This window comes from Cheilinus undulatus, linkage group 22 (assembly GCF_018320785.1).
Source record: "Cheilinus undulatus linkage group 22, ASM1832078v1, whole genome shotgun sequence".
Lineage (NCBI taxonomy): Eukaryota > Metazoa > Chordata > Actinopteri > Labriformes > Labridae > Cheilinus > Cheilinus undulatus.
Window position 1 is genome coordinate 802,290 of NC_054886.1, and position 12,136 is coordinate 814,425.

General features: G+C 37.9%; 1 protein-coding gene across 1 annotated transcript; it reads right to left on the reverse strand.

Moving 5' to 3' along the window:
- Positions 1-6,266: 6,266 nt before the first annotated feature.
- Positions 6,267-8,156, reverse strand: LOC121504919 (G-protein coupled receptor 4-like). Its single transcript, XM_041780027.1, has 3 exons — positions 7,980-8,156; positions 6,881-7,068; positions 6,267-6,792 (listed from the first exon to the last, which is right to left on the reverse strand). Exons 1-3 carry the CDS (start codon positions 8,154-8,156, stop codon positions 6,267-6,269), a joined length of 891 nt encoding a protein of 296 aa, XP_041635961.1.
- Positions 8,157-12,136: the final 3,980 nt, after the last annotated feature.

The following is a 12,136-nucleotide window of genomic DNA, read 5'->3' on the forward strand; positions in this document are numbered from 1 at the left end:
GTTCCCCCCTAATGGGCGGCCTTGTCTCCACATGACTCTTCTTGAATGTGCATGACTGTGTTCAACCTCCTTCAGGTACAGTGACACCCATATTTGAGGGTCGCAGGCTGAAAAGGTTGAGAACCCCTGCTTTAGATGATGTTTCATCAAAGCATAGCTGAGAGCTAATTAGCCAGAATAAGCTAGTTAATGTGAGCTAACGATAGTATCAGGATCACTGTCTGCTGTCACGTTCAGTCAGTGTTCTGGGGCTGTAATGTTAGTTAAAAGGCATTAAAAAGCAACATCCAAGTAAACACAACATTTTATGGCAGAATTAGGAGAAATCAGTTCTTTTGTTCCCTAAAGGGACACCGTAGTGTCTAATAGCATTAATCCACAATCTCCTTCTCCCTGGGTTTACTTTCTTAGATGGGACTCTGCAGCTAAGCCAGGTTTGTCTTCTCTGTGCATCAAATTTGATTTAAAATCTAAAAGGTTAAAGCAGTTTTATAAATCATTCCATGTTTGTGCCATCATGTGAAGTTACGGACCGATGCTAATTAGAGCAAATGTAAAGTCAGGATTAGAAGATCTGTTAACTAATGCTGCTCCACGCAGATTAGCAGAGAAAAGGTACCAGACCAGAGCACGTCGTCATGACGATCCATCCAGTCATTAATAAGGTGAATGATGGGAATATTTTCTGCATACTCGTGCCAACAGGTATGTAGTATAAAGGGTGTGTGTGTGTGTTTTCTTTTTGTTTTGTTTTTATTACCCCAAACAGTAATAGTATATTCTCTCTCTCTCTCTCTCTCTCTCTTTTTATTATTTTTGTATTTTTTCTTAATTTATTTATTTGTTTTTGTTGTTGTTGTTTCCCTTCTCCTCAATTTATTTCATGAAGTCAACTCTTCTCTCTTTTCTTCCTATTATAATTGCAGCTGATATTATGAGTAGTATCACTATTATTGTTATTGTTAATATTAATGACACTATTCTGATCATTTTGTGTGTTGGTTTATTCATCTTTTTATCTGAGGTATTTGCACTTTTTGTATTTCTTTGTTTAAATTTGTCATCTTAATATTTTATTAAAAATGTATATATATATATATATATATATAGTTTTCACTGTTTTTAATTTTGTTATTGATTTTATTTATCATATATATATATATTTATTTATATTTTTTTCTCTCTCTCTGCATATAACTCCCCATATTGACCATAACACTCTAATGTCACAGCAGTTCTCCAACTGGAAAATCTTTGCTATGGGCCTCCAACAGTCTGTGTTGCTGTCTTAACCATATGTTCTTTGTATATTATTATTATTATTATTTGTATTATTGTTAATTTTTATTATAATATATACATTTTTTATTGTTATATTCTAATATTATGAATATATATTAACAAATATGCATTTTTATTTTTTCTTTCCTTATTTATTCTGTCTTTCTTTTTCTTTTCCTCCCCCTCTCCATCTCTCACTGTCCTTCATGCACCACTTGAATATCACTTGTCTGTCTTGTTATTTTCCACCAAATAAGAATAATAATAAGATGCATGTCTATCCAGACCATGTTGAGATACACACACGACATCAGCAGGTAACAGCCTAATATTTTACCAGGTAGGTCAACTCTAGCCCACTTCCTGATGAGTTGCCTCCTGACAAACCCGTGTTTTCACCGAGTCTCAGAGTAAATCCTGCCTGTTCTTATCTGTTTGGCTGCTTGCCTCTGACATTACCTGCTGCTTACTCTCCATTGCAATTCCTGTCACACTTCTGCCTCACGATCACCTGCAAACCTGCTGCTCCAGCCTGTCCTTTGTGCTATCAAGTACCAAATTTTAACATAACCTTTAAAGCTGATTTTTGAGAAGAAGTGATGGTCAGAAAGTCAGAGGTAAAGAGAAGGAGGTGTTGAGGTACAAAAAAGCGGAGTGCACAGCAGGCGTAGGTGTTTTATTCATTTTGTAAGCTTAAGAACAAGTCTGTGATTACCAATTTTCCCTCAATACACCCCAAATTTTGCTGCTTTTAACCAAAGCATTTGCTTAATCAGTGTGGTAGCATGGCTATTTAAAGAGCCATGAGTCACAAAGTTCTTTACAAAGACAACATGCATTTATGCACTCAATATAAACAGGGACACGAATGCAACCACAGCAATAGTGATAGCAAAAAGATGAAGAACACAATCATAAAATACAAAGAAAAACTTGCATATGTGCCACACATGAGCTTCCAACATAGTTTCCAAATGCTGTAAACCACTGTTACTCAACCCTGCTCAACAAGAGAGACAAATTGTTGAAAAATGCCTTTGCGAGAGCCACAATCTCAATGGCAAAAAAGTGGCAAAAATGGTTTAAAGTGGCAATAAAAATAAGTTACAGATGGCAAAAATGCTCAAAAAGCAGCATAAAAATGGAGGGGACAGGAGCAAAATAGGCAAGCAATGGAGAAAACTGGTTGAAAAGTGGAAAAATAGGTGCAAAGTCACAAAAACTGAGTTACAGATGGTCAAGAAGCATCAAAAAATGAGTAAAAAGTGACTAAAATCAGCAATAAGGCCGTTAAAAGGTGGGAAAAATAGGTATTTAAAAGGCAGCTTATATGGGCAAAAAACTGCAAAGAAGGAGAGAAAAGTGGCTAAAAGTGATGAAAAATTAACAAGTTAGCAGTTGCTGAATTTGCACTTACAGTAGTTTTTCACATGTGGCTGTTCTGGAAAGGAGGAGCTGGGGTGGAGGATGGTTGTTAAAAAGTGGTTTGGAGGCATACAATGGAGGAAACTGGGTGAAAGGTGGCAAAAATGGGTGCAAAGTCACAAAAAATTGAGTTACAGGTGGTCAAAAAGCAGCAAAAAATGAGTGAAAAGTGACAAAAATGGGCAAAAGCACTCCTAAAAGGTGGGATAATTGGCATTTAATGGAAAGGGCAGCTTATATCTATCTGTCTATATATACAGTATGTATATGTACTTAACAAATTTATTAGACCACCTGTCATATTTGTCTCAAAGACCATCAAGCAGCATGAAGTGCTTTAATGCAGACTCTTTCATTTTCACTGAGCTCTCCACATTTTACCATTTTGAACAAGAATGAGGAATTTCAAACTGAATTCACCCAAATTTGAGCCGGCTCACTGGGCTTCTCTGAGAAGTCAGAAATGAATCAAGCATAACATTCAACCACTAAAACTCATTTTTCTCTTCAGGAATGCAAGTAAATAACTATAATTTGACATATTAATCAAGAAATAATAATGTGCTTTACTATTTTTTCAGTTTTTTGTAAATCAGTAAATTTGAAAATTCATGATAACAATAATAATCATATTTTAGCATTAAAAATATCATGTGGGTTAGAAAGCTTCTACATATTGGTGTATTAACCATTGCAGAAAGATAAAAAATGATTTTAGTAATTACTATGCTGTTAATTTAGGGCAGCTGTGGCATAAACCTTACTTTGGTTAGGGTTAGGGTGGTCTAATAAATTTGTCAAGCGCTGCATATATATATATATATATATATATATATATATATATAAATATATATATATATATATATATTTTTTTTTTTTTTTTTTTTTAATTTCCTAACTTCCAAATTTTTTTTATGTGGCAGAAATGGGCCTCCGTATGCATACAATGAAAAGTTTGTTTTTATTTAAATTTACTTAATAGTTTGTTTCATTATTGTATCAAAATTGATTAAATGAGTCAGTCAACAGACTGAAATTTGTATCAAACAGAGTAAAATACAATTCTGGGGGCCCCCTCTCTTGAAAATGTCCAGATAGTGTGGTCCAGCACTACAAAATAATGCAAGTACATTTAATTTAGCTGCAGTAAAAAAATTACTATTTATATTAGTAAAAATGATTGAACATTTGTTGCTTGGCTAGCCGGCTAAGGGGAGCCCTGTGTAATCTTCTTTCTAGGGGCCCTAAATCCCTGGCTACGCCCCTGTTTATATGACCTCTACACACAGTGGCCTTTAGCGCTGAGCTGCTACTGTTTTCTCAGGTATTTTCTCACACTGATATTTAATATGAGCCATCTATTGAGACAGGAGTGTATTTGTCAGACCTCACTTGATATATAAAGAGAAGCCAGAGTTTCACTGGGAACTATTTTAATATCACTTTTTCTGCTTCACCTTATTTTCACAAACTAGAGGTCATAAAAAGGTCAGGACCTGAAGTGGAAAAGTGTGCTGTGCTCTAATGGGTTCATCAAATCCAGACTGATATAAAAACAATGCTCTAAAGCCAGCATCAGTCATAGTGTGGAGCTTTATCAGCTGTTTTATTCACATTTTACAGAATGACACAACTGTTTGAAAATGCTGTTTGTAGATATGTATGAAGAAAACATGACTTCCTACTAAGATGTTTTGAAGTGAACTGCGACATGCTGCATGAGAGCGAACATCAGACCTGATATCAGAACATTCAGAATATGACATTTCCTGTTGTAAAGATTAGACTAATATTAAGTTTCATCTCCTTCCTCTCTTCCTGATAGAAGAAGGAAAACACTACAGAACCTCTGACCTTTAATCTGAACATAGAGTCCAGATTAAGAACCATTTTACTAAATTTCTACAAACTGTAAAAAAATAAGAACTATTTTCAACAAACTTTGAACAATCTCGTAATGATATAAAAACAACATGAGACCTCATTGATTAATTATTGAATAAAAGGAAAACATTAACATCACTTCCATCTCAGTTTTCTGATGGTTTGACAGAATTCACTTAACCTCTGGACATCACAAATAACTTCAATCAATGTTTCGCAAAAATTGTTACAGTTTTGGCCAGGAATTTAAAATATATAGACAAATCCCCGCTTATAAATATCACAGACCAGATTTCTGGTATCAGTATGTTTGACCCTCCTACTTATAGTGAAGTACAGGACATTATTGAGAAAACTAGATAAAATGGAATTTTAGCTGAAATTGCAATGCTGAGAGCTGAACTGCAGAAGAACTGCTGAAAATAGCTGAAAAAGCAAAAAAAAAAAGCTGAAAATAGCACAAAATAGCTAACTAGCAAAAAATAGCTGAAAAATGCATCAAAAATCACTGATTATAGCATAAAATAGCTAAATATCAAAAAATTGCTGAATGGCATTGGAAATCCCTGAAAATAGCATAAAAATAGCTAAACACCATAAAAATAGCTGCAAAAAAACATAAAAATCACTGAATGGCATAAAAATCCCTAAAAATAGCATAAAATAGCTAAATAGCATAAAAAATCCCTGAAAATAGAATAAAATAGCTAAACAGCATAATAGCTGAAAATTGCAATAAAATCTCTAAAAAAATAGAGATAAAAATAGCTGAAGTTGCATAAAAAATTCATGAAAATAGCATAAAAATAATTGAAATTACATACAAAAGTCCCTGAAAATAGCATAAAATAGCTAAATAGCATAAAATAGCTAAAAATATCGTAAAATAGCTAAATAGCATTAAAAATCTCTAAAAAAAACCACACAAAATAGCTTAATAGCAGAAAAATAGCAGAAAATTGCATAAAACTCAAAAAATGGTTGAAAATTGCATAAAAGCTGAAGAGTGCAATACCTGATTTGTGAAAAGAAAAAAAAACATTTAAAAAGAGAGCCATTTACAATTTTGTCTCAAGATTCACAGTTAAGCACACTGTTTAACAATATTGTTCAGATGAGTGCTTTTAAAAACAACAAATTAAAGCCACTCATATGTGACAGTTTAAAGGGATATTTCAGGATTTTTGAAGTTGGGTCCTATGAGGTGCTTGACTATAGTAGTAGCATTAGCCTCCAGTGAATTCTGTACGAATTGAATTGCGAATTCCGTAAGTACCTCATGCGACCCAACTTCAAAAATCCTGAAATATCCCTCTAAGCAGCAAGACAGCACAAATCAAACATGTTTGAAAGAATGGTTATAGCAGAGGACAAGCATGCATTCAAGTCACTTTACTCCACTTTCCCATGAAAAGGGATGTTTGGGATACGTCTTGAGGAATGACCTTGTTATCTTGGGAAACTCAGGTTTGTCATCCTGACAAAGGGAGATAAATAGTTCAGATCTTTGGGAAACAACCTAAATTTACTCCTTATTATGTGAAAATGGAGTTAATCAAATATAAACATGGGCTCACTCAGACATCCATAACTTCTGGCCCCCATATTTATGACCTTCTGAAAACAGCTCAATCAGCTACTTTTTGGCTCTGCCCCTTTAACTGATAACCACTGGTCTACATGTGGTCTAGACTGATTGTGTTGGTGTTGGTGGTGTCATTGTTCTCCTTTCTGCAACAGCACACCGAGGTCCAAAGCTTCCCAAAGGTCTCTTTTTTGATGAAAACATACAGAAGTAAATCTGCAAGTGGACTCAGCTCTAGAAACATGATAGACAAGACATGTAGAATGAAATCATAGAGGTATGTTTCTGTAATGAGGTAAATAATACTGGGCAGGAACAGCAGAGTATAAATCAGCAGCACCAGGACTAAGATTGCCACGATTCTTCGTTTTTCATCAGAGGGGACTGAGACAGAAGTAGAGAGAGCTCTGAGGGTCCCAACCAGGAAGAATATGAACAGTGGGAAGGGAATGAGGAGGAAGATGGAGAAGATGATTCGTGAGACAAACGCAGTAACCCAGGGGACCACAGTTAAACTCAAGACAAGAGGTATGATCCAGACTACAACACAGACCGCCACAGAGATCCTGATGGTTCGTCTGAAGCGGTACCACAGTGGGTGGGCGATGACCAAATATCTGCAAAACAAGATGGATTTATTATCTCTGAAAAGATACACAATACTACAGAAATATTATATTTAATACTATTTAAATAGATAGTTACCTTTCCAGTGAAATACACACCATGAAGCCAACACTAGTCATTAGACCACATCTGTAAGTACGGCTCACAATTTTCTTTATCGTCCCTTCCTCAGGTTCAGACTCCCAAACAATCAGACAGCAGAGCTGAATGAGGTCAGATATGAAAAGGTTGATGATGTAGATTGGAGCCACCTGACCATTCTTTACCTGAGGAAAATATAGAAACAGAAACAGAAGAGAAGAAGTTCTAAACGTGTTCTGTAGTCCTCCATCCAGAATGGACATCAACCTCTGCACAGCTACTGCAGTAACAGCCTGGTCTACATTTTCAGTCAAATCTCATTCTCTCTGTCTTGAGTTTATTTACACAAGCTGTAAGCTTCTCCTCCCTGTACCTACTGAGCATCACTGATGGGATCTACATGAACTACAAAAGAAATAAAGATTAGTTCAGTAATAGTATGACTTTAAAAGTCAGCTGAAGTTTATGGGACAAGCATCACCTTTTATGGTAGTCAGTGAAAAAGAAAATCTGATAGATAGACCCAGTAGTGTGTAGAAATAAAAAAAAAAAACAGGGGATCAGGGAGCCCATGGACCAGTGGATAGGTTTCTCTGTGAGATTTTCTATTGTATTCTGTTAGCATCATGCTACGTATGGATTAGCATCCTCATTAGCCAGTTGAACAATGCGCAGTTTTCTCCTGATTCATACACCATGTTTGAGTAACACCACCACTTTGAAATCAGGCCAACTTTCATCTCCATGGTACGCTGTTTCTGGTGTAGTGTAGGGGACACGCTGGCCCACCATGGCCCAATCAGTTGTCCCAAACCTTGGAGCATATTTGACTTTGTAAACTGTCCATCATGATCTTAAATCACCACATAAACAGTAGGAACGCCCAGCCCATGGGCCTTCTCTGGCCATAATATTGAAATAAACAAGCAAGATTTAGTCCCACCTGCATACAGGTAGACAGCGCCTTCAAATATATTTGACCCCTTCCTGATTTCTGTTGTTTTTGGTTGTGCATTTTTGTTACACTGAAATGTTTCAGATCAAAGACATTTTCTATATAATTTACATTTTATTAATAAAGACATAATACACATACCAGAGAGTAGAGCGCATAGATGGCCATGAGTAACAAAGGGAGACCGATACAAATGATGATGCGTGTCACTACATGAAAGATGAATCCGAGGTTTTCATAATACTCATGCAGGGAGGCATTATGGTTGAAGTAAATGGTTTCATTCAGGAGGGTGGTGTTGACAGTGATGTTTTCCATTCTTCAGAGTGAAACCTGAAATCACAGAGATCAAGATTTAGACAAAAACACTGCATGACTACAACCATTTTTAAAATTAAAGTTCTTGTAAAGTGATAAAAAAAGAAAAATCTTTATTTAGGTTTGGTGTGTGACAGGCCACTGTGTTATGGACCACCAGGCCAAATTTCGGTCATGAAAAACATCTCTAAAGTTAAAAAATTAAGGTCCAGAATCATTAACGTGCCTCCAATCATCTTTTCCAGAATTCTTGGAAAAGTCCTGCCCTTTCCAAACACTTTCTATGGGAGCTTTGCCAGTTAGACGTGAAGTATAGTCATGCTATGGATCCATGAAACAGTCTATCTGGCAGGTCAGGTCAGCTGTTTAGGTAGGAATGGTATTTTAGTCTTGTAGTCAGTGATCCTCACCTTGCATAGCAGATGATACGCCCATTTCCTTATTTCTCGCTGGTGAATCCAGCAAAGCTCCTATCTGAAACGTTTTGGCCCGATTAGAAATTGACAGGACCAATCAGCGTCGAGGGACAGTACTTTCGGGTGTGGTGGAGTCGTGATGTAAGCAAGCAGCAGCAAAAGCTGGTGCAATTATGGAGGAAGAGATTAGCGTGGATACTACTAAAGCGCCAGTTTTATCAGAACTTGACGACATTTCTTATTTTAAAGAACAAAGAACAGCAGTGAGTTTTCATTTCAAAAACAACAAAAGTCGAGTACTTACATATCTATAGTCGCCATGTTTCGCGTTATTCCTCAGTAGATGCACCCGCGCAGCTGGATAGCAGCTACATCACATATTTTGTTACTCTGATTGGCCCGTAGAGATGTGACTGACAGAATGTTCATCCAATCACCCTCAGACTTTTTTTCAAAGCATTTTTCTCAAATGTTTCCTATTGAAGCTTTCCCAGATGAATGTGTGAAACAAATCCATCTGGCGTGTCAGGTTACAGTGACCCACAGTCTTCGCTAAATCTTAGTCTGAGACTAAAAACTCAGTCACTTGCTGACAGATTATCTTTAGATGTGAGTCTCAGATGTCAGTCTTTTTAGAGTCTTTTAAGAGTTTTATCAAAGTCCTCTGGTGTAAGGCTGGTCTAAGTTGGCCCTCCAAGGTTACATTTTCAAAAAGCTGACATCCTCTCTGAACGGTTCATGCATGTGAGCCGTGCTGCGAGCACAGATTGAGGCCTGGACGAATGCTCTGCACTGTGACTGAGCTTCAGACTTTCAGGCTGCAGGAGACAACGCCTCCAAGCATTTCATATAGATTAGAACCTGCCAACCATACTAAATTGCATGCTCCTGATGTGTCTCTCAGGTGTGTGCAGGCTACATGGCATGCTGCCTTAATGTCTAAAGGGATAAATATTCTGGTAATATTCTCATCTTAAGGAATGATGTGAGCCTGTAATCAATAAGACTGAGCTTCATTTAGATGTATGACTTACAGGAAATAATAACAGCATTAAAAGTGCATATAAAATATGCTAAAAACTCTTTGTACCCACGTATAAGGCAGAGAGAGAGAGTAGCACTCAGGTAAACGATTCTCATCCTAAAATAATGGTCTAACTTTAAGTTATTATTATAGTCATCAATGATCTTTTTTAGCTGGTCTTATGCCCTATTCATATGGGACTAGTATTAGCCATGGACCTCTGGTCATTTGTAATAATCATGCAGGACGTCTGTGATCTTACTCCACTATGAAATCAACCATGTCTTTAATTTGTGGAGTAAAATTTCCAGGGCAAATGACCGACCATATTTCAGCACACAGAGGTCCACAGGTAAAACTTATCCCGTATGAATGGGCATCTCTGTAATTTGAGAGGGGAATTGCTGTTTTTTACAGTCAATGCAGCTTTTTCTGCTCCTTTTATGATTGAAAAAAAAAACAGAGAGGCTGTGTAGGAGATTGCAAACAAAGTTTGAACAGCATTTGAATCATGGAGGAGGATGCTGTTACTGAGAGATACTCAAACAATCCCAAGATGGTCTGGTTGCAGACCTCGACAAAACCTCTAGACTGGGGCGTTCAGCTGGAGACCTCTACGCTTGGGCTGACCTCTACGCTTGGGCGTGCAGCATGTTAGCTGTTGTTAGCATGACTACACCGCTGGGCTATGCCCCAGCATATGGGTCTACGCTGGGCTGTGCAGTAGCAGACCCCAACCCATGCGCCCAAGTGGTTTGGTTTAGGCATTAAAACCCAGTTGGTTCAGTTTAGGCATTAAAACCTGAGTGTTTCGGTTTTGTTGTGAATTAATTCCTGTTTAAGGTTACAAGATGCAGTGTTTCATATTCACCTAGTAAAAAGGGTATTACAGGTGTTAAAAGTAACTATTTTATTGTTTATTGTTTTAAGTAAAGAGCTTACTTTATTCTGTGGTTAGTATCATACATTTAACACTAAAACGGAAGTGCTTTTATTTTGAAGTCACAGGAGGAAACATGTCATGTGTTGATGTTAGATTGACAATGTTATGAAGCAGTGGAGCAGAAGCCCACGAGTGTAACCCCCTTTTTTTTCTTTGTACTAAATGCCACCTTCGAAGCACTAAATGTTGCAGCATGAAAGATACCCGTTTGTCATCATTGAAGCTTCCACTACACGACATTTTGGTGCCGAAACCCGTGAGTACAGGACTTTAGAGACTTTGAAACCTGACGAAGTTGGAAGCTAAAGCTGGCTAACGCTAACTACCGACATGACGGAGCCCATAGAGCGGGTGAGAAAGAAGCGAGGAACGATCCGTGCTGCGACAACGAAGCTGCTAACTCGGATTGAAGAGGAGGTGAGCAAAGATGAACCAGACTGTGATAAACTTTGTGAGATGCTGTCAGTTTTGTCAGCTAAGGAAGAAAGTTTAATAGACTTAGACAAAGGAATTGAGGACGGAACAGCGCTGGATGATTTGGAAGAGGAGGTAGCGCTCACTCAGGACTATCAAGACCGCATTCTCACATCCAAGGCTCGCGCCACCAGACTTATCCAGAAGGCACGGGAATCTACAAGTGTGCGGGTGAGCGATGCAAGTTTAAATTCAATCAGATCAGCGGATAAACAGACTGTTAAACTGCCTAAGCTACAGATAGAGAAATATGATGGAGAAATAAGCCAGTGGCAGGAATTCTGGTCACAATATGAAACAGCTATTCACAACAATGATGCACTGAGTAAAAGAGAGAAGTTCACTTACCTAAGATCCTACTTGACTGGAGCAGCAGCACAAGCTGTAGCAGGACTTACCATGACTGATGAAAACTATGATGCAGCAGTAGAACTGCTTCAGAACCGCTTTGGAAGAAAGGACATTGTTATCAGTGCACATATGTCAAAATTACTGAACCTGGCACCTGTAAAGAAATCTTCAGATGTTGTAGCTCTCAGACACCTGTACGATGAATGTGAAATACAGATTCACAGTCTACAATCCCTGGGTGTTCATATGTGATACATATGGCTCCCTGCTGTGTCCAGTATTAATGCAGCTCATACCAGAGGACATAGCATTGGCCTTTACAAGCAAGTCAGACCCCAGTGGAGAATGGAAGGTGCAGGAGCTCATCAAGTACCTGCAAAATGAAGTCCAAAGTAGAGAGAGAGCACTTCAACTCACCAGACCAGGTAACAAACCAAGGGACTTTCCATCTAATAATAGACCTTTCAATAAGCCAGCACCTGTTTGTGAAAACAAGCCTAAGAAGTGGAACGTGCCCTCAGCAGCGGCATTACACACAGCGAGTAATGTTCCCCGAACCTGCATATATTGTGAAGCTGCAGACCATAAGCCAGAACGTTGTCCAGACAGTACTGTAGCTGCTCGCAAAGAGAAACTGAGAAAACTAGGAAGGTGCTACATCTGCCTTGGCCCAAAGCACATAGCAAAATTCTGCAGGGTTAAAGGTGCTTCATGTGCTTTGTGTAATCGCAGACATCACCAGTCAGTCTGTGATCAAGGGGAAGCTAAGCCA